We start from the raw sequence: 25884 nt of genomic DNA on the forward strand, positions 1-25884 counted from the left end.
GAGGGTTTAGGGAGCTGAAACAACGTGCATAAACGTTATTATGTTGAGTAGCATCTCAAAAGAATATTGTGTTTATTATGTACTGTGGCTCGACAAGAGGCTGAACGTCCAGCAACACTTTCTAGTATAGAACAGCTACTGTATAGTGCAAGACCAACGCATTTCAACTGTGGGCCTTCATCGGGGTCAAGAAGGCAAGAAAGAGGTTCAGTCGAGACACTGATTCTTTTCATTTTCAGCAGCGACTAAATTAAAAGTCAGCAGAACCAAAACCCTTTCTAAACCTAGAAGTTACCACTTTATCTTAGTGCAGTCTCAGATTAGGCCGGTTTTATCATGTGGCCGTAAAGTGATTTGGGTGAACCCGGCTTCCTGACCACAACCTCCGTAGAAACATCCTTGTCTCTTCAGCTCAAAGTCGTTCGCTAGACATGCAAATATAATAAACACTATTCCCAATAAGTCTCCTATACATGTACATATTTTAAAATGTAATTGTTTATGCATATTGTCGAGTGGTCATCACGAGTGATGACTTCAGAAGAAAGTAAGTGCTGAAGTTTTCATGCCTGCTGGTAAAGTATGACTTCCTGTAAGGTGGAGAGATGTTGTGTGTCAAGATGAGATGCCTCTCTGCCTCTGTCACCATGAGGTGTCAGTATAACACAGAACATTACATGATCTACATCACGCCTCTGATCCAAGGCACCCTGCTTACTGTATCCATGGTAAAGCACATTAAAAAAAGATTAATATAAGACTGACTATAACTGGATAAACCTGTATTCTACACATCAAAATCAATGTAAATAAAGCAGTGAGATCGTATTAGATTTAGTTTGCAAGGACAGAATTGTTGTGCTAATTTATTATTTGTTATGTGTTATGACTCATTCCAATCAATAAGAGTGGATAATTGCAATCCATAAAATAAGCGTTACAGCTACAAATCAAATAGCTATGAACCCAAGGAGATTGAAAACATTTACAGGAACTATTATCTAAATTAGAATTTGTTTAGAGACACTGGTCCTAACAGTAATTGGGAAAGACCAGAATGACCTTTTGACTTTACCCATTACAAAAATAGAAATAGAGAAAGCTATGGTTAGACTGAAAGCAAATAAATCCCCAGACACTGATGGTTTAAATTAGATTAGATATTACTTTATTCATCCCAAGGGGGAAACTTTGTAAAGCAGCAGAAAACATGTTTACAAATATACAATACAACGAAATAAAATAGCAGGGCATATTATATTTAAGAATTTTAATCATAAATGTTATTAATTTGCTTGTTATGTCAATGATTTGAGTAAAACAAACAGAAATTCCTCTTCCAGACAGATATTAAAACCTTAGCAGATGAATCCAAAACCATTAGCCCGGCTGAATCACATTTGTTTGTAATTTGGACAAATCACAATGACGTCTTGCCATCTCCTGTAAGCCGGAGCACGGCAGATCTACTTGTATTCAATGACAAAAACTTGCATCTAAACCCAACCTAAAATGTAATATATGTTTAGAATGTTTAGAATGTGTGTACAAATCTACATAATTTGTAATTAAATACATTTGTTATTAATCATCCATACAGCCAATGCCAGATCATGTCCAAGGCGTCATTGTTTTATTGAGTAGAACATATAAATACATTGTAACAAACATCCAGACACAGGCAGACAGAAAACATTGTAAATATATCCTGACATACAGCTCACCAGCACAAATAACAGACAACGTTTGACAAACTGGGATGATTTGGGAGGCGTGGGTCTTCCCTGCTGTGAGGAGTGAGTGAGTCGGGATGGAAATCGATATGGAGATGTTGGTTTGTTGTTATTTCCCTCTCATTATGTACACACTGCTGCGCAGACTGCAATAATTCTTTCTCTCTTCTCTTCAAACACTCTGGACAAGATAAGAGAGACACACAGAAAGGGTTAGAAGGATTCATTATACCCCCCCCCCCCCCCCCACACACACACACCTTTTGAGGACTTTTCATTGACTTACATTAATTTCCTCCACTGAACCAAAACTTAAATAAAAAATTACCTTAAATCAAGTCTTCACCCTAAAATGTAAAGACTTATATTTTGGGGATCTGCATTTTGTTCCCATTAAGAAGGGGAGTGCCCACAATGTGACATTCTGTTCACATGACATCTATTTCTTCTGTCCATCGGGGGAGAGGAATCCTCCTCTGTTGCTCTCCTGAAGGTTTCTTCCCTTTTTCCCCCTAAAGGGCTTTTTCAAATTCTTGGGAGTTTTTCCTGATCCGATGTGATGTCCTGGGAGAGGGATGTCGTGTGTCCACAGATTGAAAAGCCCGCTGAGGCAAATTTGTAATTTGTTATATCTGGCTATACAAAATAAACTGAATTTAATTTAATCGACTGCGTCAACAGATTTCTGTCCCCACAAGATTTGTAAAACATGCTGGCCACAAACACACACACAAGCAAACCTTAAAACATAAGACCTGGATCTCTCACTGGTGGACAGATAATTACAACAAGAAGAGAATTAAATGGGGTCATGAGATGTTGAGAATCACTTCAGCCAGAAATATGCTGTGAGTGTATGGATTGTTTTTTTGAGACTACAGTGTATTTCCCATCAAGGTATATCTGGCTCGGTTTCTGCCCTCTTAGCCAATTTCCCCTTCTTCTCAAAGCCCTCCACTCAACAACTGTTGATGTGTGGTAATGTGAGGAGTTTAACTCAGTGACAAATCATCTGGAGTAACAACACTGTGTCTGATGGGACGGATTCCTGACACTCACAAGCGTCATTACATCATCTATACGGCGCAGTTTACACTTGGCATGAAGATGCATCTTTGGTAATGTGATCACAAGTAGACTTCTGTAAATACAGGCGTGAATGCATCCAAGCACATCGGGGATGCAGTCAGACGGGATCACTTGAGCCCCCTTGGTCAGGCAGCCGTGTGACCGCATAGGCTGTATAGTGTGAACACACACACACACACACTTGTCCCTGACTGAACTGAAGGTCAGAGCTTTTGCGTGCATGTAGCAAAACAACTGCATCCTGTCTTTTTAATAGAGTAAAACAACTATATTCAAGGTTAAATGGATATTTCACTAAAAAAATAGAACCACTTCTCAATTACACACCCTCTGTTAACTTGAATTGTTGAAGAAAACTTAGTATTTCACTGCTTGCCTACTTGGAAAAAGGAGAATTTAAAAAACAGAGGAGTCTTAATGAATTAAAGTAAAAAGGGATTCAACAGCTGCAAAACGATCGAAACATCTGTATACAAACTCACACACAAATGGTGCAGAATAATCAAAGTTATCAAGTTCAGTGCTTCTCAAAAACATGCGTCTTTGCTAAAATAAATAAATACATATGTATATATATATGAGTTTGTAAACAAATGTTTGAATATCGCTTTGGTGCTTTTAGACACGGCCCACATTAATGATTCACTGTGGAGGCATTTGAGAAAAAGTCTTCTTCGAGGGTTAAAAAGGCGAGGTAGTTGATGAAGCATTCATTCAATACAAAGTGACCCAACAGACTGTTTTGTCCAGCAGAGAATCAAGGTTCAGAGGCGAAGGGATATATAGAGTATATGAGAGACCTACACTCTAAAAAAGGTATTAAATAATCTAATTGGCCCTTTGCTCACATGTTTTGAATATACAGCTGGGATGGAAGGGATAGTGTTTCTCAGTGACGCAAAAAGAAGCAGTGGTACGTCTTTCACAGTAAGATAAAACCATTATCGTTCTCTCCAACTCTTACAACCTTTAACTATTCTTTATATCCATTTACCAACAACATATTATTTATGATAACGCATCCTTCCCTGCTTAAATTACCCTTTTATTCTCCATCTCTTTGTCACTTCTTTCTTAATCTTGCCACCTTCTCTCGTCACTCCACTTTAAAATGCTTTTTTGAGTCTTCTCTTGTCAGCAGTTGAAATTACACTGCAAGTAAATCCTCCTGGCTTTCCATGAAAGGCAACACCACTTGGGCCTTTGAAAAGCTTACGTGAAAGTGCCAATGCCCAAACTCAAATGCGTCTGCCTCATAGTGACGGTATAAATAGAAATATTAACGCTGTAAAAACAGCAAATTTAGTATTTCCATTTGACTGACATTAATCTTTGCCACATTAGCACATCCAAAAGCAGGGATGAGGAGGGAACAGAAGTGGGTTGCTCAGAGGAGGAGATAAGAGGAGGGCAAGAAGGAAGGACAAATGAGCTTTTACTAGTTTTAATTGGATGCTATGAGTTTAAGAACACTGCAACACAAGAGAGCAGAAGAGCAGATCTGAATCTTAAACAACTGTGTTGGTATCTTATACGCGTGTCAAAGCCGTAATGAGCAGTGTTAGTGTTAGTATATGAGAAAATGGAGAAAGTATAAAGAGAGCAAGAACATTGAACAATCCCAGGCTGCTTGCACAGCAGTGGATATTTCTGTTTCTTACCTCTAGAGTTGGGCGTTGAATTATTTGCCCTTCTCCTTGTCAGCCTCTGAAAGAATAATCTCTGTCAAGAGAGGAATATACAGTTTAAATACGTTTTTTTATGGAATGCATTTCTGGTACATTATTGTTTAAAATGTGTAGACATGGAAACTGGAATCATTAACTGGGACCAATACCAGGTTCTCCAAACGTAAAACAATAGCCAACAGCTATTTGGTTTAGCTTAGCATAAAGACTGTAAACAGTGGTCAACAATCCATGTGAAACAAAACAGCTTCCCTCTAAAGGTCACCGTTTAACTTTTCATATATGGTTTAATCCATCAATCTAACATCTATTTTTTTAAATGTTTAAGATATAAAAAAATAACTTTAAACTTAGCAATAAGTACACTTTTGATATGCCACCAGTCTTTATGTATAGCTAACCAGCTGCTGGTTTTAGCTTCATATTTAGCGCACATGAAATTGTTATCGATCTCCCAATCCAACTCTTGGCAAAAATGTGAATGCGCTTATTTCCTAAAATAAGGAACAATTTATTCGGGTAGATTTTGTGACCTCAATAGATTCGGTAAACGTTATCCTCCATTTGCCTTTAGATACGTACGTTTGACCTCCAACTTGCAGGAGACCACGGCTTCCCCCTGCTCGTTCTTGGCTCTGCAGGTGTACACACCGCCATCGAAGCAGCCGGGCTTACGGATCTCGAGGGAGCAAATGCCCTGGGTCGAGTTCTGGCGGAACTTGGCGTCGTTTCCAATGACCATCTGATTCTTCAACCACTCGATCTTAGGCTGAGAGGGTGAAGGGAGAGATTTAGAAATTATAGTTTACCTCAAATATACCGTTGCTGCTTTGTCCAAGTACCATAGTACAGGTACGCGGTACAGTTAATGAGAATGTTATCAAGTATATCATTTAAATCTTACAATCAGCAATTTATGAAACAAAAGAAAACATGCTATTTTTAAGCTCCAAGTTGTCACTATTGATGTCATTAAACAACTTTAGCTTCTGGCATTTCCCTTTTTTCTATATGAGCTGTGGTCTCTAAAGCGATATCCATTTACCATCACAACACTGATTTTCAGTCTTTCCTGTTTCGCATTAGACATACAAATGACTTATCCTCCTGTGAGCTTAGACGGCGCATGATGAGCGTGACAGTCGGGGAGAATCAGAGTAGAACAGGTTTACTCAGGTATGTGCTGCACTGGGCGTCAGTGACACTCTCCCTGCATGGATCTCCTCACGGTCCGGCTTCATGCAAGGTGACTGGTTATTGGATTTCAGCTAAGCTGAAACATTTCAGAAGGGTTTGAACAACACTTCCTTACCAACGTATGACACATATTTAGTTATGTGTTGCTGCTACAGGCAAGTCTTAATACATCTTTCTTCTATTTTAGAAAGTCTGTAAACTGGCGTTTGCCTTTGATAGCAAGGAAGGTCAAACATTTTGTATACAAGTTATTCTCTGATGAAACAACTGGAAATAGTTTTTAGAACCACAGATTAATATTAATTGAACTGACTTCTGAAAATATGCAAGCGCCAGGATGTGGAGGTGCAGGGTTTAACATTGAAAAAGATTCGATTTCAAACTTAAAAAACTTTTTCTGCTGTTTATCTTGGAAGACCTGCATGTTTTAAATTAGTTGAAGAGTGTGGTATCACCTCAAAAATATATGATGAAATGACGTCACAGTTTGGATTAGTGCATCTATGCATGAAACTGGGAAGAGGTTTTATGGAAAAATATTTTTTATATAATGCATTTTTACCCCAGTTAGTGATACTTTTAAGAAGAGGGTAATGTTGGTCAGTTGTGTCTGTCCATCACGTTGGTCCAGAGTGAAACATCTTAATAACCATTTGGTAACACATCTTCTTGGTCCTCAGCCCAAAGAAAATACCAGGTCGGAGTCCAGCACAAAAATAGAGCCCATATTCTTGTTTAATTAACCTATTCTTTCCTGTCCCATCACAATTCTGTCCTTGGGCATCCCTGTGTGGGGATGTCACAGGAACACTCAGCCACACTGATAACTTTGCTGCGGTCTGGACAGCTGGCAAATATAGGGTGACAGTTTCATCTCCACTTAGCCATGACAGGACAGCAGACTAGACTTCTTATCATTGTCTCTTCTCTGTCTTCCCTGCTTATCTCTCTAACAGCTCCCCATGTAGCCTCTGCCACTGTATGTGACAACTCTTCATCAGACACAGCAGGACAACTCATCACGCTAAAGGCTGTTAAGCTGGAGCTCATTCGGCAGTCCTTAATGACTCTGGACTCTGAGCCCATAAACACACACATGCTCCACACAAATGCCCTGTGTGAACTATTTTATTTTGAAAAATAAAGAGAGAGAGAGAGAGTGGAAGAACATGCATGGCAGGGTGATAGAGACAGAGAGTTTGAGAGGTAAACTAAACTGAAGTGTTTTTTAAATATAATTTGACTTAAGTATTTAGAATGATGTGGCCTATAGAGATGTGTAAGGGACTGCAATTAAGTGTGTTTAATTGGTTAAATAGAGGGCTTGACCTGGGACAGCAGTTCCATATGCAAGTACACATTCACAGAATGAATGTCTTTCTGTCTGTGGTCCCCTACAGATGATCAGTGTTGCCCACAGCTCAACGACTCAATTAGACATAGAGGGTCTTTTCCACTCAAACGCCTGTGATAAGGAAGCATTTCACTGTAGGCTCTGACAGTAGACAGTTCTGGGAAATGCCCTATATCTACTGGGACCAGCCCCTCTTCACTTGAATCCTTGTGTTTGCCGGAGTCTACATTAGTTCCTGTTTGATTTGTCTCTGATACACTGGCATGTGCAGACTGTTCCTCGTTGAGTAGTCAAGGACAGCTAGGACACATCATCAGCTGCATTTCCACCATGGCCCTCTACCTAAACTGTCTGTGACAGCCAGACAACTGTACAGATATGTTTAACCAGAGCAGCAGTGAGAGACATACTGAAACTTCACATCGACACTCCAGTGCACGCCCTGCCCCACTTCAACAGTGGATGTTTATAGCAGTGACATTACTACCTCGTTCGAAGCAGTGTATCACAACCTCAAATGACTTATCGAGGGTCCCATTTCGCCAAAAGAAAAAGTGTTTATTTATAGATTACCAAATGTATCGCAACATTCAGCTTCGCAGCCTCTCCTTGCTATGTTAAGTGAGCATGTGATCAAAAAGCTAGCTGTTCGCATTAGCTTTAAGTGAGGCATAATGGGGACATTATTGTGATCCTGGAAACAATACAGCAATAAGATATGGTGGAAACGTCGAAGTAAGGGTGATGGGCTCACACGTGAAACAATATCCATGGGCTTCTATGATAAGTGCAGGGTGTGTATGACCAGTTGTTCAAGTATATATGTTATTATTATTATATAAAGTGTATAGTGTCTGACCATGGGGCTTCCACGGACAGAGCACAGCAGCTTGGTGGTGTATCCCACAGTGGCAGCATGGTTGATGAGGGGTGTTGTGAACCTGGGCGCCTCGCTGTAGTCACGCTCCGGGTACTCGGGAGGCGTGTAGACGATGCCTGTGGACACATGGAGCACGATTTCATCAAGCACTTCTTCTTACAATACTTAACTGTCCTGTGCTGTCAATATGTGTCTATCCCTTGAACAAGTTCATTGACTTGTTTTCTTTGTTGACAGTATTGCTTGAACTAAAATGCTAAAAGCGTTTGTGAAAGTTCACGGAGAAAGATCTTTCACCCCTTAATTGCCTTCTGTTTTTTCTTTGCTACAATATACTCTGTCACTTCCTCTCTCCAAGGTTATCCCTATAGCACCATATCTGGCAACTAGTGTTGTGATGTTTAAAAACGGGAATAAAGTAGTGACAGAGCAGTGGTGTCAAGAATGAAAAGGGACAGAGCGAGAAGGTCGAACCCAGCTGACTCTTTCACTGGCCAATTACGGTGGGAAGTGACTGAGTAAGGAGAGTTACAGATATGATTCGACACAGCCCAGCCCCCCTCCCCCACACCCCCACATCACCAAATGCAGGTATGTAGGCACACGTAAACACACGCACAGGCACCACGAAGAGGAACATTTGCTCTGCCATCTGTCTTAATACTGTCAGAGCCTCTTAAAAATGATTTCAGAAGTAGCTGAGCACTAGCCAAGAGAGCTACCCACTTAAGATTGAAGCAGTGCCAAAGCAATTTCCACTCCAAAAGCCTTCGCTTAATAAACACACACTTACAAGACTCTCATATGCAGCTCATTAAAGTACAAGTAGTGTGCACTTGTAACGCAACACTGACCATAAACTCTCCATCATAATTAACACATTGACCTGAGAGGAATTAAGGAATGAATCAAGAAGGTCACCTGTCTTCTGGATGGTGGCCACCCCCTTGGTGACAGTGCTCATCTCACTGATGCCCACTTGGTTCTCAGCGAACACTCTGAAGGAGTACGCGTTGCCCATAATGAGATCTGTGACGGTGGTAGTTAGCCTGTGGCAGTGCTCCAGCACCAAGAACCATTCCTGAGGATGGACACACACCAGATGGATAGAAAACTATATTGTGATGTGTCCCTATTGGATTGGTCTTTACCAGTGGGCCATCAATCAACCCATCATTCACTTGATATCTTCAGGTTGGCAGTTACAGGATGGTTGGGATGCCCGTTTTGGGCTAATTCTCTCTACTCACCACACCACCATTTATATAAGACAGACAGAAAGCGATGTAGTGTGAGCTATATATATGTCCTCGCCTACAAATGTAGTCCAGTAGGTTCTGTTCTGGTAGGTGTTAAATAGTTTCAATGTTCCCTAGCAGCGGTATTCTGCTTACATCTCTCCCTGTAGAACCATGAGTCACAACTTTAAACAGAAGTATTTTCATTTTAAACTATTCGACTATTCAGCAAACCCCAGGGCCAAAGAAAAAATTATTCCCAGTATTTTGTTTGATGCAAACCCAGTCAATGAAGTGACTTTTAACCCCACTAATAAACAAATACAATATTTAAAAATTGGCTCTGAAGTTATGCCATAGCTGACACCAGAGACATGAGATCCCAGGTGGAAACTGCTCGACCTCTGATTGGTCAGCATTCATTACTTGTGTTTCCAATTTTCAGATGTCAGTCGATGTTGTTCAGAATAAATACAACAAAAGCAAGTTTATAAACACCTCAAATCACAGCAAAATTAATCATGTAAATAATGCCAATGCACTCAGTGAATGAAAGAAGCAATTGTTACAATGGGGAATATAATCAAATGGTACACAAGACATCTGACCCGTGTTGTGGTGGCAACGTGCCCATAAATGAGACAAAATCAGACACTGAACTATACATCAAAACATACTGCATAGGCATCTATGGCGTGACTCCCTTTGACCTCTTGTGTTGAGTGTGAATCCGGTTAACAGCCTGACAATGTGATTGGCCTGCTATACATCTGTCATACCCCAGTTTTCCTGTCGGCCTTCTGGATGGTGTATCCAGTGATCTCTGTGTTGCCGTCATCCTTGGGAGGGGTCCATTCAAGAGCAGCGTTGAAGCCCCAGGTGTCCACCAGCTTCACATCGGCAGGACTGCCAGGCCGCTCTGAGGAGACACATTACTGTAAGTATTTATAAAGGATTAACATCATAACCAGGGTTCTCCTAACATCATACAAAAGGTGTCTGCTCCCAAGATACAAAGTGAACCAGATAGTTGTATGCTAATAGCAACATGAGGCCACACCTTTTAAACAGCAGAAGCTGAGAGCAGGGTCACAGGTCATCATTGTTGGTGTGATGTACACTACCGTTCAAAAGTTTGGGGTCACTTAGAAATGTCTTTATTTTTCAAAGAAAAGCACTGTTTTTTCAATAAAGATAACATTAATCAAAAATACACACTATACATTGTTAATGTGTTAAATGACAATTCTAGGTGGAAACGTCTGGTTTCTAATGAAATATCTCCAGAGGTGTATAGAGGCCCATTTCCATCAACTATCACTCCAGTGTTCTAATGGTACATTGTGTTTGCTAATCGCCTTAGAAGACTAATATCTGATTAGAAAACCCTTGTGCAATTATGTTAGCACAGCTGAAAACAGTTATGCTGGTGATATAAGATATACAACTGGCCTTCCTTTGAGCTTGAAGTTTGAAGAACAAAATTAATACTTCAAATATTAATCATTATTTCTAACCTTGTCAATGTCTTGACTATATTTTCTATTCAATTTTCAAATCATTTGATAAATAAAAGTGAGTTTTCATGGAAGACACAAAATTGTCTGGATGACCCCAAACTTTTGAACGGTAGTGTATGTCGGCTAATGATTTTAATTTTTGCTAGAGCAAGTCACGAGCCTCCCAACCAACAAGTCAACAAGCCAGCTACACAACGAGCTGAGAAGATTCAACAGATACGTCTGAAATAAGTCCACAGTCACACCTCTCACACACGCACACATGCATCCAAGTGAGACTCACCCACAATTTGAAGGGTGAAGGTGGCTTTGTCCTCAAAGCTGTCTACTTTGACGGTAATCTCATAAACACCAGAGTCCTCCCTTTGAGCTTGGCGGATAAATATGATGCTGTCCTTGTCACTGTTCCTGATGTTGACCCTTGGAACCACCGGCTGCCCGTCCTTCAGCCAGGACACCACAGGTTTGGGCTTTCCCTGAGGAGTTGCAAAAAGAGAGACAAGGAGACGTCTGTAAAGTTGTCTGTGATAACTGCACCGTTATTCATGGACCATACAGACTGAGTATATGTGCATCTTACAAGAACGGGGATAACCAGATTGATCTGCTCTCCAACCTGCTTGACACAGCAGGATTTCAGAATGCGGGGAAGTCGGATCTTGGGACGCTCTGAAAAACAAGAAATAAAGTCAGCCATATTTATCTTTCATTTCAGCTATCACCTGCTTTGTGTATTTTATTATATTGACCTAACCTGGACACCTACTTAAAGAAATACCCTTCTCGACAACATTTGCTAACATTACCAGCCAGTATTCTTCAAATTGTGTACACACTTCCCGTTCGTATCTTCAAAGTGGGATGTGTCTGCTCAAAAGGACAGGTCAACAAGACCAAAATAGACGGGCTCCAGCAAAACAAGAGAAGATGACTTAAGATATTGATATTAAACCTTTTGGTAGGTATGTGTTCTTTTCCTTTATTCTTTTATGAAGGATTATAATTTGTTAATGGGAGCTGCAAGAATTAGTTGATCGATCAAAAGAAAATTAATCTTCAATTATTTCAACAATCAATTTAATGTTTTATTCAAGACAAAATGCTACACATATTCTGGTTTGAGCTTTTAAAATGCTTTTCTGCCACCATATATCATTATATATGAAATATCTTCTGGATCCCCCAAAAAATCATTAAAGACATCAATGTGGCCTCTGAGAAATTATAAATGACCGTTTTAAACAATTCATCGATAATCAAAATCTGAATAATTATTGCATGTAAGATTAAATGTTATTAGCATTAATATTATCGTACTTACACAACGACAAACACATGTATAAAGTAAAAAAGATGAAATAAACAACACTTCAGTAAGGGTTCAGCATCTGTGTTGTTATCAAAGTCAAAAATAAATCCACGTCACGGTCTTATTGACAATTCTGAGTATTTATACATAGCAACAGAATCTAGCTCCAGAAAGAGGAAAAGTACAGTATCTGGGCAGAGAGGCAAAATACGAAGACCCTGCATCCAGGAGCTCTTAAAATAGCTTTGGTGATGAGACACTAGGATAAACGCCAACATGTTTTTCTCTCCTGTAATGCAACAGGAGCGGGAGGTTTTCACCACGTTCTAACGAATTGGACTGGTCAAACATCACATGTAGAATCCATGAAGTACAACAGATTGGAAACTGAACACGCCCAAATCAAAAGCGAGAACTGCTTGTATGGATATAATTGCACCGCAGTTGGGACTTGAGTCATCTAATTCACCACTATGTTGGATAGCTGAGGTGTTACATATCAGGATCCCTTGCATGTTTTTGCATAAGCAGCAAATGTCTGAAAAGCTCTTTGGGCTTACAGGACACATCCAACCTGCTGCCCTCCATCACACCCGGCTCTCGCCTTGCAGCAGCCTCTGCTTCTCCTTCTCCACTCAAAATGTCTTCTCATTTAACTCCCCACCTTCTGTACATCATTCTGCGGAGCTTCTAACCAGGTTTCTTGCCCAGTGCGTCTCATCCTCTTTGTCCTTACATCTGTAACCGTATCATTGCTGCAGAGGCTGACATAAGGACCATGGAACCAACCATCCCGATGAGGATCAGGGCTGCCTCCAGATTTGGCTCAAACAGTAATCCCTGCTAATCAGCATCATTCCCAGCATCGCCCCAAGTGTTGCTGGCATGACAGCATCCAGCAAGTCCTCCTGCAACCAGTTTATAATCTGTCTTTGTCTCTGGATAAAGAGTCTTTGTGGGGGGCTTTCAGCATATCCTGGATAGTGTGTCTTTCTCAGAAGCTTGGATGTAGATGGGTGACTGGTCAGGACAGCATGTGACTGACGCAGCTGATTTGACCCGTCAACAAGCCACACAGAACCCATCAATTAGGCTCATGTGTCACTCCCCTCGGTGGACCAGCACGTCTCCTGGCATGACTACATTTCTCCACTTACTTGCTTCCTGTTTGTTCGCTGCAGTCTGAACCCCGACCAGGAAATACACCCAGAGACATTCAGCTGTCCTTCTGAAAGTGGATAACTGGGGCATGTCATCTCAGGTCTGCATTACGTCAATGTGACCCGGTGTGAGCAACGAAACCAACGTCAGTTAAACGAAGCAAAGAAAAGGTCAATAGTGTCAAGTTGGTAATTAAGGGGTATTTTTAAGCCATTTGCTGCACTTTTTAAAATAAACCAGAGCAAGAGGAATAGTGGCTAATATTTCTAATCACATAAAAGTGAATTTGAAGTGAAACTGAAATAGGTATAATGAAGACATGTTATGTTATGGAGTGTTTATTTATTGCAAGACATTAAGTGACACATGTACCATGACAGGACAGCGAGTGCTTCACCTTCTTATTTGAAAGACTGACGATGTGTGGACAAGTGTGAGTAAGATTTACAGCTAACGAAATGTCTTGTCTGCACCTATAAGATTTATGTGCATGCTTCTGTTTGGTTCATTTTAGCCACCCGGCAGTTAATACCTCCTTCTCACTGCATGCACCATGAGCTTTTTTTCTGAGAGGTCATAAGTTACAGAACCACCACCAGCGGGCTCCCGATAAAGAGGTTGGAGACAATACATTTTAGAAGTTGCCCTTGCATAAGGAGAAAAAACTCTTTTGCAGGGACTTTTAGTTTGGCCTTTTAGAATTTAGAATCACGTTTGCAGAGAAAAAGACAAGTTGCACACGTGACACGCATGTACAGCCGCACGGATAGAAGATAGTGAAACATGGGCTCCTACTCACCACCAATTTCTCGGATGGGCACAGACTGAGCAAGTGTTCCAGGTTCACTGCGGCCGCTACGGTTTACAGCCACCACGCGCACATGCAGCAGGTCACCGGCTGTGAGATTCTTGATGCAGAAGAGATTAGCAGTCGTCAGCTCCTCTTGAGCCACAACCCAGTCTGCGGCTGCAGGGGAACACAGTGTTTGTGTTTGTAAAGTATGTAGCTTTCAATGCTGGTTTCACTTTGAAGAATACATGTCACAATAGCTCGTCAGGCTGCAAGATATTTCTTCACACACACACACACACATTCCTCCCTTTTTTCCATTTTCATAGAGGAAAATATCCTTTAATGGGATATGTTAAGTGGTGTTTCTCCTGTCAACAAGTTTACAAACCACATGTCCATAAGGAGCACCCTTTGGCCTGATGAAACCTCAGAAGGCATGCTGTCATCTGAGCGAACGCGCGCTTCTAAAAGTGGTGTGAGGAGATACAGCACAGTGACAGCCGGTGAAACACTGGCTGCCGTATACGGCCTGGACACAGCTACGACTCCATCTGGCCTCTGACACTCTGGCGACAGGTGCAGTCTCACACACACACACACACACACACACACTTACTTCCATCCTTGCAGTACTCGATGGTGTATCCGTCCAGGCCAGAGGCTCCGATGGTTTCCGGCGAGTTCCATTTAATGGTGAGGCTGGAATCGGTCACATCCTCCACAGATACGTCTCGAGGAGCGCTGGTGGGGACTGAAGGAGGGGAAGGAGGTGCAAACAGTGTAAAGGGTTGACGTGGACAGTAAGAGGACATTAATCTGACCAAACGTCTCCATAGCCTTCATTTTACATCATGTGTGGAGGATTTTTGTCATTATTAATTAATCTGCAGATTACTGTCTCGATTAAACGATGAATTGAGGACATTTCTTTGACAAATTTCCTTCGGCCCAAGGTGACATTTTCAAATGTCTTGTTTTGTCCAAAACTCAAACATTTAAAATGTATGAAACAATCTACACACATTAAGAAGATGGAACCGGAGCTTTTTAATAATTCAGAATCATTTCAGGTAAAATGTTATAATTCTGCACAAATATTTCCATAATGAGTCATCACCTGATGTACAACTGCAAAAGATAGTTGATTAGTTGATTGACAGAAAAGTATGTGCAACTATTTGAATATCTAAATTATGGTTTTAGTCGTTATTAAAGCAAAAATATCAAATAATCGCTACTTCTAAAAAAGTAAGGGCGTGATAGTAAAACGGAAGTGTTCACTCATAACCCAACAAGACCAGTGTGGGTGTTACCTGCAGGAAGTGGGAGCGTTGAGGCCTTTGGTGGCTCTTCAACGACAGCAGCTTCTGCTGGAGCAGCCAGCATCAAACAAGCAGGAGGTTAAAGTTTGAGAGATTAAACATATGCAGGGCATCTTTTCTGTCAAGTGACATTTCAACCTGCCCAATCATTTCATTGGAAAATATTTAGAAATATGGAAGAGTTTCAAAGTTTTGTTAAGAATCCACTCGTCCTCACATCTGGGGAAGCATGATGGGTGGCACTCGTTCGATGATATGTTCAATAAAGCAGTCATCATTGTTTGCGCTGTGTGGTTGAGTATTAATGTTTTTGTCTCTGCGGTGGTTTATGTTTACCGTCAGCGGGAACATCTGCAGCAGCAGCTAGTGTTAGAATGCCATTAGGAAAGCCAATTAGTGACTTACACTAGGACATTACTCACGCTGGGATTCAATCACTTTCAAGCTCATTTGATCATGATACACTCATAAAGATACACTGAAGCAAGCAGCAGAATGGAAATGGGAACACGACTTCCAATATTCAGAGACAAGAAGGGATTCATGAACCAAAAACAGACATATCTTGGAGACATTGTAAAACATTTACGCACAGCAGATCACATGGCCGCAAAGTGGAGCCTCTCGGGTTGGTTCAAAAGACAAACGGCTCAAAGATGAAAATGTACTCAAGATTAACTTTACAAACAATCACACAACGGATGATGAGCAAGTAACACACACACACACACAAAGTGGGACACAAACACACATCATGCATTACAGCTTGTGTGTGTGGAACGCATGTGTTGTGCTTTTACACTCAGCAGGCGTTGGCACGTGGGCTCCCTTGGTGCCTCTGGCATCAGCTGAAGTTAGGGGTTACATGTTGAGGTTGGCCAGCAAAAACAACACCAGTCACTCGACAACATCCAGTCCCATGCATGTTGTGCTGCTTCTCACAAGAACTGTTCCTGCAGGGACAGCAGGGACTTAAACAACCACTAAACATACTGGAAGTACAAGTTGTAGATGTTGGATATATGTTGGCAAGTTAAGAGATCTACAGTAGATTCAGAAAAACGGGTGAATACATTTGACTACATACCTAAATTGTCCTTATTTTCATAGCTTCAAAGCCTAAATAACCACTGATCACCAGCATTAAGAGTCCACACACTCAGTTCTATCAACATCAGAGGATAAGAAAGCTCCACTGTTCATGAAAGCTACATTTCAACAAGCAACAGTTTTGTTTTAAGAGTGATGAAGTTGACAGAAGGCTGCACCATCCTCCTGGTTCCTTTGCTGCACGTGCAGTGTGTTGGAGTCAGCAGACCAGAGACTAGGCCGACACATTCGTTTTTGAGGAATAGGCTACTCACCCTGTGTTTGCACTATGCACTCATCACGTTTATCAAATTACAGTAAAGCTGAGTAGCTTCGGCTACAAGGCATAACTTGTATCCTGCTGACAGATGTTTGATGCTTAGTCTATTGTTTATTTAACTTAGTTAGAGCTGGGAACAAAACGTGCTTCTAAAAGCAAGTAACGTTTAATTAAAGGCAGCAGTCCCTACAATCAATAAATTGTGACTCCAAGTCAATCCTGGTCATGGTCGAGCTGAGATCAGTCAGCTTTGTGTAACAGTTAGTTATGCCATGTCATGTCCGGTTATCGAGGCGCCTTTAGTTCCAGAGTACCTGGACTGCCTCCTTCAGCAGCGGGGGCTGCTTCTCCCTCGGGTGCGGGAGCTGCCTCCTCATTTGCAGCAGCTTCCACAGGTGCAGCCTCCGCAGGTGGAGCTTCCGCAGGTAGAGCCTCCGCAGGTGCAGCATGCACAGGTGGAGCCTCCGCAGGTGGAGCCTCTACAGGGGCCGGTTCCGGCGCCTTCTTGGCCGCCTGCTTGACAGGGGACTTCTTGATGGGCGCAGGTTTGCTTGGCATTGTGCTGACAGACTGACAGTCCTCTGGATGAAAGAGCCAGGAGGGATCTTAAGAAATATATATAGCGTGAGGGTTGCTGGGTTTAGAGACAACTCCACCCATGCCCCGACTCTAACACCCTCCCTATTTCAGCCACATCGTCAGCCAGGACCCGTGACACACGCGGGCAGGACACCCCGGGCTTGTTATGATCAGACACATTCGTCTAACTTGTACTAAAAACAATTGTATCAGCATTTAGTTTGAACACAAACCACCACATCTAAATATAATGTTCATAGAGCCTCATCAATGATCATATACAGGAGTGTCAGCGCCCCCTCGTGGAGAACTGAATGTAAACACAGACAAGACAGGTCGTGATGAGAAGAATGGCATGACTTTATTGTGTCCATTGCTCAATGTTTGACATATGGGGTTTGATGTGTTTATAGAGACATGCCATACAACCATTATTAGGCTCCATTTTAAGCCAAGTGTGCCTTCCCACGGACGGAAGACAATAAAACCACCACGGACGCTCATTTTCTGCATACAAGAGCCAATCTCGTCTTAGATCTCTACACATTTTAGTGATTGTTGTCGCAGATGCACTGACTATTTACAGTGTTTACAATAGTGATGTCATGTACAAAAGAGAGAGGAACCTTTACAAATATTTGCATAATAAAAACAAAGATCTGCTCTTAATAAAAACAATGTGAAAAGAGGAAGATATCCAGTTAATAAAAATCCCTCCCGTGGTAAGGTTAAGTGTGGTAGGTCCGATGAAATCAAACTTTGGGAACACAGCAGGGATACATGCATCTACATTACATTTCCGGGCAAACATTTGTTTTTACTCTGCCTTAACTCTCAGGCAACTCCACAAAGATGTCAAGTCTTTCACGCTTACATTTAAAATGTTGTCAAATCGCACACAAGCAGCCCAGCCATGACACGCACTATCATCTATTGCAGAGCTAACTGGCACAACATGTTAGAGAACAGCTTATCCCTATGAATACAAGCCAAAGGTCAAAATTGATAACCCACTCTCTACCTAAATCATCAAGGTGATGACATTAAAGTGACATCAGACTATGTGAGAGGAAGTGATGACGTCTCCTCTAATCGAGGCCTCCGTGTGGTAAATTAAAGCAGCTCGAAAGCAGCTTCAGGCCAATTGTGTATCAGGCACAGATAGACTTAGGCATCATGTCTCTCCTTTCCATCAGCACCCTGTTTGGACAGGAGAGGAACATCTGGACAGAATATGGCAGTCTGAGGTACTTCGGGTAAAGGTTTCCTCCTTGTCCACATCTTTTCTTTCTTTCTTCCTTCACAAGGACAGTCCAGATGTAAGCAATGAATACTCTCTGTAATCTAGGACACTGACATATATTATGTGCAAACAAATGAAGGAGAGGAAAAGGAGGAAGACACTAGAACATTATTTTCAACTTTTCTGATCTCCCAGCCCTTACTCTTAAAACAATGCAGGAGAAGGAGCAAATGCAACGAGGAAGGAAAATGCTTCTTTTTTTTGTACAGATTATTATCACTTAATGGCAGTTTTTTTACTGATGTTTTTCACTTCAGTAGGGATTAAGTTAGCGAAGAAGGAAGTGTTTCCTGCTGCTGTCAATAATGTTAAAGGTATACATAGGTGATAGCTGAAGATGACTCAGTATAAAATCCTACAAAATCAAGATGTTCAAAGCTGTATCCTCATCTATCACAAGATAACTTTATGTTTTGAAACTGATATCTGAATACAGAATACACGCAAGCATAGTCTAAAATGTTAGGCTGTCTAGGCAGATTAAATAAACAAGTAGTTAATTCTGTCTGTTTACAATACAGTTTGTTGAGTAGGGTCAACGTCAGTTTCTCTGGAAACCAGTGCTTACCGAGTCCACACATTAATACATTTCCTTTATAGGTCGACCCTAAAACCGATTCATTGATTTCCATTTATTATTCCCCCATGCATGCTAGTCTTACAGCATTGTTGTTCTGATATTCAAGTCAAAAATGACACAATGGCTGAACTGAAGAGAAAGAAAACATTCAGGACCATTTTCATAGCTCTGTTAAAGTGTGTGTTATGCTCTACTGAGCACAAGTCAGAACACCAGGAGAGCACTGAGGCAGGAGTAGATGTTGCCATCTAGAGGAATTACGAATGAACTGCATGATTTCTGCTAGACACACAGCCACCGACAAGCCTCAGAAAATCCAATTACCACAAGTAGAAAATAAAGTGCATTTTTGGCTGTCGTCAAGGGATGAACCGACTTCTGAGGGATTCAGAGTCACATCTGAGGTGAATTTCTTTATGAAATGAAGCACCAATAATTTGTGGTGAAAGTTGGGTCAGGCAAGAAAAAAAGAAGAAAAGAAAACAATGGACTTTGATCAATGGGAATATAGGTAATATTTTGCATCATACTATTCCGGTTACCATGCACTTGCAGATTTAACAACAACCCATCTGGAACAAATTGAGGGCAAGAGACAATTTGACTTCCTTCCCTGACATGATCATCACAGCTTCCTTTCTGAGAGCAGGGCAGAGCGGACCCGTCCTCCATAATCCATCTCTCTATAGATTCTTTACATTTAGCTTTGTAGCTGCTCACTGAGCACACAGTTAAGTTCATTATTGAGTCTCTGAAGTCTCATTGGGACTGCACCCACTGTGTCATTCTTAATGAAGAGTCCATAGTTCCATTGATTGACTGACAGTCGCATCTTATTCTCACAGTGTGGCCTGCAGAGTGGGATCCAGACATCCTTCCCGCTCTGGAGACTCTATGTAATTGGCCGACTCCTGGAGCTTCAGCAGCATTGCCATCTGGGTAGCAGGAAAAGACAGAGAGAAAGATTACCAGACATGTTTTGTTTTACAGGGTTAGATTGTGCTTGACATATATGGAACATTTCTTGAAATACCTTTTTAAGCATTATGGCAACTATGGATCTTCACTCGACAAACATTTCTATGATTGTTGAGATAATTGTTGGGCTTATGAAGTGTGAACAAAGTGAACTGCCCACCATCATTTTCAAGGACACATCTTCAAATTTGTTGTGAGGTCCAAACAACGATCCCCAACCACAAGAAACGTGGTAAATCTTCACATCTGAGTGTCTGTTACATTTCACTGTTTAGTGGAGGATTAATGACACCTGGCTGTTGCAAATAACTGCATGGGGCAATTTCTTAACCTTGCAGGATATTAATGCCCCATGCAGGGGCTGGGCTGTTTTGCTATGTATTATGTATTCTTAAAGAAGATCAGCTGCATTATTATTTAGACACATGTTGAGTTTTATTGTCTGGAAAAAATTAACTGCGTCACTTTTTTTAAATTAGAGCTGTGCAAAACCTCAGTGGAGTATTTAAACAAATATTTTTTTAATATTGTTGTTGCTGACATCAGATACCGCATACCTGCATACCTACCACACATCCTCTCTACCCTGAACTAGTTCCCCCCTCTATCAACAGAATCCATCACTCTTACCAGTGGATCTGACTCCAGTGTGCTGGGGGGAGGTGTATCTTTGGGGGGCTTCTTCTCCTCGTTCAGTGGATCTATGCTGGGGGGAGGTAGGTGAAAGAGCCTGGACTGGTCCTGCTGTGCATTCGGCCATGGGAGAGTCCCCCTCACCCACTCTACTGGATCCTCCCATACTGCCTTCTGCCCGTGCACCTGAGAGAAAGTATAGAGAAAGAGGTAATGGAATGAATGTATTGTTGTTGTTGGCACTAATGCCACACTATAGAGGATATCTGTGTGTGTGTGTGTGTGTGCTCACCTTAATGCCGTCTTTGGCTCCCTCCTGCAAGTATGGTATGATGGAGTGGTTCCACAGGTCAATGAACCACTGCCTGAACTCCGCCATTGATACTGGGCAGGACAGGAAGAAGCAGGGACCTGAAAGGAGGTGAAATTTCATGTTCATTAATCTCTTGTTCCCGATCCAATTATCCCCCAATGGTCCCTGTTTTCTGCTATAACCCTGTAAACCAGGGGTGCTCACACTTTTTCAGCATGCGAGCTACTTATTATGTGACCAAGTCAAGGCGATCGACCGACGGGGTGCTAGTGAGAGTCGCGCGCGAGCCGAGAAGGAATTGTTGACGGGGGGTGCTAGTGACTTTTTTTTTGCTCCGTCCCAATGCGCGCAAACCGGTGTCGGAGCTCTGCAGCGCACGAGACGGCGGGCAGAGGACTGTTAACGCGACACGTAGAGACAGAAATGACATGCTGCTGCTGTAATGTGCGCTATAGAGAAAGTGACAGGGGGGCGGGCCAAATTTTTTTTATGTCATGCGATCTACCATACAACGCCGCGATCGACTCGCAGGTCGCCGCGATCGACCGGTCGATCGCGATCGACGTATTGAGCACCCCTGCTGTAAACGGTCCCTCACCTATGAGAAAGTCTGAAGTGCCGTGTTTCTCCAGGAAAGTGTGGAGGTGGTACCAGAGCTGAGGGATCCAGTCCAACACACGCAGAAGAGCCTGGTGGCGTGCCGAGTCCTGCTCCTTCTTCTGGTAGGCTTCCACTGCTTTACGGTGCAGGTACCTCAGCAGGAACCCGTTAGCCGGCTCCACGTTGTTGGAGAACATCACCATCCTGTCGTCATGTACAAAAAACATAACGTTCACTCTATATGATAGCTTCATTTTGCATCTAATTGAATATCCAAATAAGAGGAGGCAAGGTAAACAGATTATTTGTACTCACCTGAAGCTAAGGTGTAGACTGTGGTTAGAGGACATCTTCACAGGCTGATTGGTTGTCCCAATGATGTAAGGACTGAAACATCAACAGAGAAAATTAAGTTATTTCATGAAATCTTATTCAAGTGATAATTTCAGGGAAATACCGTAACTGTAAGAGACTCACCATTTGTGATACTTGCAGGTGAGCGCTCCATTAACAAGCTCAGTGATGGCTGGTGAATCACTAATGTCATCTATAATAACAACCAGCGGCAGTTCTCCTCCACTCTCTCTGTCAATCTGATTTGCCAGATCGGACAGATACAGCTGCAACTCCTGTTAAAGAAAAGACGGGTGATTATACATGTTCTGTGTGCAGAGATCCACGTTTGTATAGAAAAAGGACTTCAAGATAACTGCTTGACAAAAATCCAGCGTAATGTGCTACCTTCTGGGACTGCCGGTGCATGTTGAAGGTGACAGCAGCGCTGCACCCGAGGAGACAGGTCTCATGGTCGGCCTCAGATGAGTCAGTCCGGCTCCGCTGGAGAAGGAAGTGGGCCAGACGCTGAGCCAGATAAGTCTTCCCTGTCCCGCTCGGCCCAGACAGGACCAACCGCCTGTGCTTCAGCAGCAAGCTGATGTAGTGCAGCATCATCGGCTTCGGAATCAGAGTCTCAAACACCAGTGAGTCAACACATTTTTCTCTGAGACCTAGAGAGAGACACAGTGGGGAGAGAGAGAGGAGAAGCAATTGGATTCACATATTTATTATTAAATTCTTGTGAACACGGTGTGTGAAAAACCTGGAAATGCTGATGCTTTTTCATGTTTTAACCAATATATCAATGTTCTTTCATTGCATGTTTTAAAATGTCCTACCATCTAAACACAAACTGGCTTTCTTTCATTTCTCTATGGTGGAACAATAAAATGTCGTCTGTTGAGTGGGACAATCTGTCACAATATGGATTTTGTTGCCTTCATTTTCTTGTCAAAGATGAGTAATCATCACAAGGCAGTACAGTGTTGAGCGGCCAGGGACTGTTTTGAAATCTCTCCCTATTGGTCATTCATGTCATGGTTGACTGAACAGGAACTCCTTGTTGTTTCCAAAATGTCCATCTGTGATTATAGTTTGTCAGAACATCTTAAATAAACTGCATTACTGGGAGATTCAAACACTTTCAAAAAGCAAAATGATGGCAAAAACCAATCTGTAAAAGTTTAGTTTTACAGAGCACCGAACTTCTAAAATATACCAGAGACCAGTGGCTGCTTAGAAGATAGGAAATCAATTAAAAGGAAAGTGGATTATATGCAATTTTAAGTGACTAATATCAGTCAAGAACACTTACTAACCTTTCAAAGTGACAAGTATTTGAGCTGAACCATTGCTGAAACTACGGTACGGTGAGGCTTGAGGTGTGTCCCCTCCGATCACCCTCTGCACTCCCGGGGTCAGCTGGTACATGTGCAGCGAATCACAGGTCAGACCCAGGCTGCCAGTCGGGTCCACTTGAGTTAGGTAGTCCTGGAGAAAAAGAAAAAAAGAAAATAAGTAAGGACTGAACTATTAAATCCCAGCTATTCTATTTATTAGAACCACTAATGTCCACACAGTGTGAGAGGATAAACACGGACTTACCTTGAAAATCTTAGATATCGTTGAGTCGAGACAGGACCAGCCAGTTCTCGCATTGACCAGCACCGAGCCAAGGTAGAACTCCTGCTGCTGTTTACTGTCCTATAAAGACAGAGAGAGGGTGGGGGAGAGAGAGAGAGAGAGAGAGAGAGGGAGAATGAGTGCACAAGCTCCCTGCTGCTCGATTTAAAGCTGTTGACATTATTGTGTCCATTAAAGGTATTCTGTGTTTACCTCTACTTGATCTCCAATGTGGACAAGCACACGTGCACATTCCTCATCCCGCTGGGAAGACACACTTTGCGTGTCGACAGAAGACACGTCTGAAAAGATTGAAGGAAATTAAATTATGAAAATAGTATAGAAATATTACTTTTATGTATACTGCGTAGTGCGTATGTGCGTGAACTAATAATAGGTGGAATTCAATGCGTGTCTCTTACCTGGATCTTTACAATCATTCAGACTGAGACTGAAAGACTTGGTGAGGGACATGCTCATTGGCTGCCTCAGTGAAGGGCCCAGGAGAGAGGCCAGGCCTGAAGGCTGGGAGGTGGAAGAGGTGGGACCGGAGCCAGTTTTTAAATGGTCATTCTCCACCTTCAGGTTCTCCACCGTTAGCTAGGACATAGGAAGGTACGGTAAAGTTATCATTTGTACATATACTTCAGTTATTGACTTTACTGAATATGCACATGCAGGCAAAACCAACCTGCATGCTGTTCATGTCCTCTCGGAGCTGCTCCAGCTGATGTGCAGAGCTCAAGGCCTCCAGTCGGATGTCTGTCAGTTCTCTCTCTTTCACCCACAGTTCTGAGCGTAAGTCCGACACCGCCGTTTCCTCATTGTCTCCCTCTTCTGTGGTCTCCATGATCCTGGAGGAGAAGGATGCACTCGTCATGGCCACGCCCCCATGAAGTCGAAGTTGCCTCTTACTATTGAGCTAAGAGATGGAGTAAGGCGTTTGTGTGTACTTACACAGAAGAAGTGGCAGAGGCCGATGTTTTCAGGGATGAGAACTGGCTTTCTACTTCTTCTGCTCCCTCATGGAGCATCTTTGGGGAGTTGGGAGCTGAGGAGTCGGGGGTGGCAATTTCCTCAATGTCTGAATATGTTTTGGAGCCTTTCTTAATGCTGAATGCCTTGTTGAAGGAGCTCCTCAGCTACACAGATGGAGAGGATGAGGAGACAGACAATTAAACCAATATTCAGTGGGTTACTGCATTAATTAATAAAAGAGATGTACACCTCTTTTAGGATTGTTATAAATATGACAAATGCAAAATGAAAGGTGTGTTTTCTCATCTTGGGTGACACTTATTACATTTCTTGTCATGAGTAAGTTGAGAAGATCAATAACACTCTCTCATATCTGTCTGTAAAATATTAGTTTAGCGTAGCATTTAGGGAAACAGCTAGCCCCCAACACACTTTCTGGTGTATTGTCATAACTGTGAGGTGGCTAGGACTGAGCCAGGCCAGCTGTTTCCCCTTGTTTCTAGTCTTTATGTTAAGCTAAGCTAAATTCATTTAAGCTTCCATTCATTTTCTGCAAATAGATCAAAGAACAGTCAGTGCATGTTTTTGCTGATTAAGAACTTCACTTTTGGGACAATGTACTCGGTAAAGTTGTACAAATTTGTAATGATGTTTAAGTTAAAACATCATTACAAATTAAACAGAGCATGGATTAAATGGGTAGAAATATAATTTGAGAAGCGCAATTTATAAACTTTAGTGATTAAACTACTTTTTATGGAACATTTTGTCTGCTGATTGTCACTCGAACTGAATTACATTCGTTAAAATTTTATATTTATAGACAGAGTGTCAATCTGTAGTTTAGGGAGGTGAAAGAGCAGAGATTGAGGGTATTTGAGGATTGCGTTGCAGTTTTAGATGGTCCATAATGCTGTATGACATATTATAGAGGCTTTAGGGATAAAATGACTGCATTCACCTCAAAGACTTAATTAAAACAAAAATAAATTACACAACACAGACGAGGGAGAGGCTGGTCATACTTACTACTATGTCATTATCACGATGGAGACTGTAATACACATAGACAAACACCAGGTTGTGGGAGTACAATGTTTCTTTCTTACCCAGCTCTTTTTCTTCTTCTTCTTTGCATCTTGGTCCTTCAAGCTACCCAGACTCGACATACTGGTCAGGCTGTTGAGACTGGAGATGCTCTCACATGAGTTCTGACGTCGAATCCGCATGTCTGGGAAACAAGAAAGCTCAACATCAAAAGAGACAAATGTGCAGAGACGATGTGCAGAGAAGACAGAAGAAAACAGA

At 41.9% G+C, this 25884-nt stretch overlaps 2 protein-coding genes across 8 annotated transcripts in view; both read right to left on the reverse strand.

Moving 5' to 3' along the window:
* Positions 1-1145: 1145 nt before the first annotated feature.
* Positions 1146-17220, reverse strand: mybpha (myosin binding protein Ha). 3 transcript variants are annotated; one of them, XM_056422794.1, is made up of 12 exons: positions 16968-17220; positions 15276-15329; positions 14579-14713; positions 13969-14136; positions 11280-11368; positions 10983-11175; positions 9959-10098; positions 8863-9022; positions 7921-8057; positions 5093-5279; positions 4484-4544; positions 1146-1914 (listed from the first exon to the last, which is right to left on the reverse strand). In XM_056422794.1, the coding sequence occupies exons 1-11, from the start codon at positions 17209-17211 to the stop codon at positions 4504-4506; spliced, it is 1548 nt and encodes a 515-aa protein (XP_056278769.1). In that variant the 5' UTR covers positions 17212-17220; the 3' UTR covers positions 1146-1914; positions 4484-4503. The 3 variants fall into 3 exon arrangements, with proteins under 3 accessions (XP_056278769.1, XP_056278770.1, XP_056278768.1); XM_056422795.1 differs by having other exon boundaries at positions 4484-4529; positions 15276-15332; XM_056422793.1 differs by having other exon boundaries at positions 15276-15332.
* Positions 17221-17568: 348 nt separating this feature from the next.
* LOC130199348 (neuron navigator 1-like) overlaps positions 17569-25884 on the reverse strand; it is an 80712-nt gene continuing 72396 nt past the window's right edge. For all 5 annotated transcript variants that reach the window (XM_056422764.1, XM_056422763.1, XM_056422762.1 and 2 more), the window contains 14 exons: positions 25686-25807; positions 24556-24740; positions 24290-24452; positions 24021-24198; positions 23812-23900; positions 23581-23679; positions 23295-23466; positions 22381-22646; positions 22117-22268; positions 21955-22026; positions 21638-21843; positions 21019-21137; positions 20724-20912; positions 17569-20050 (listed from right to left, as the gene is read on the reverse strand). In XM_056422764.1, the coding sequence (XP_056278739.1) occupies positions 19955-20050; positions 20724-20912; positions 21019-21137; positions 21638-21843; positions 21955-22026; positions 22117-22268; positions 22381-22646; positions 23295-23466; positions 23581-23679; positions 23812-23900; positions 24021-24198; positions 24290-24452; positions 24556-24740; positions 25686-25807 (2108 nt within the window). In that variant the 3' untranslated portion in view covers positions 17569-19954. The remainder of the gene's footprint in view (positions 20051-20723; positions 20913-21018; positions 21138-21637; positions 21844-21954; positions 22027-22116; positions 22269-22380; positions 22647-23294; positions 23467-23580; positions 23680-23811; positions 23901-24020; positions 24199-24289; positions 24453-24555; positions 24741-25685; positions 25808-25884) is intronic.

The sequence above is a fragment of the Pseudoliparis swirei genome, chromosome 9 (assembly GCF_029220125.1).
Source record: "Pseudoliparis swirei isolate HS2019 ecotype Mariana Trench chromosome 9, NWPU_hadal_v1, whole genome shotgun sequence".
Lineage (NCBI taxonomy): Eukaryota > Metazoa > Chordata > Actinopteri > Perciformes > Liparidae > Pseudoliparis > Pseudoliparis swirei.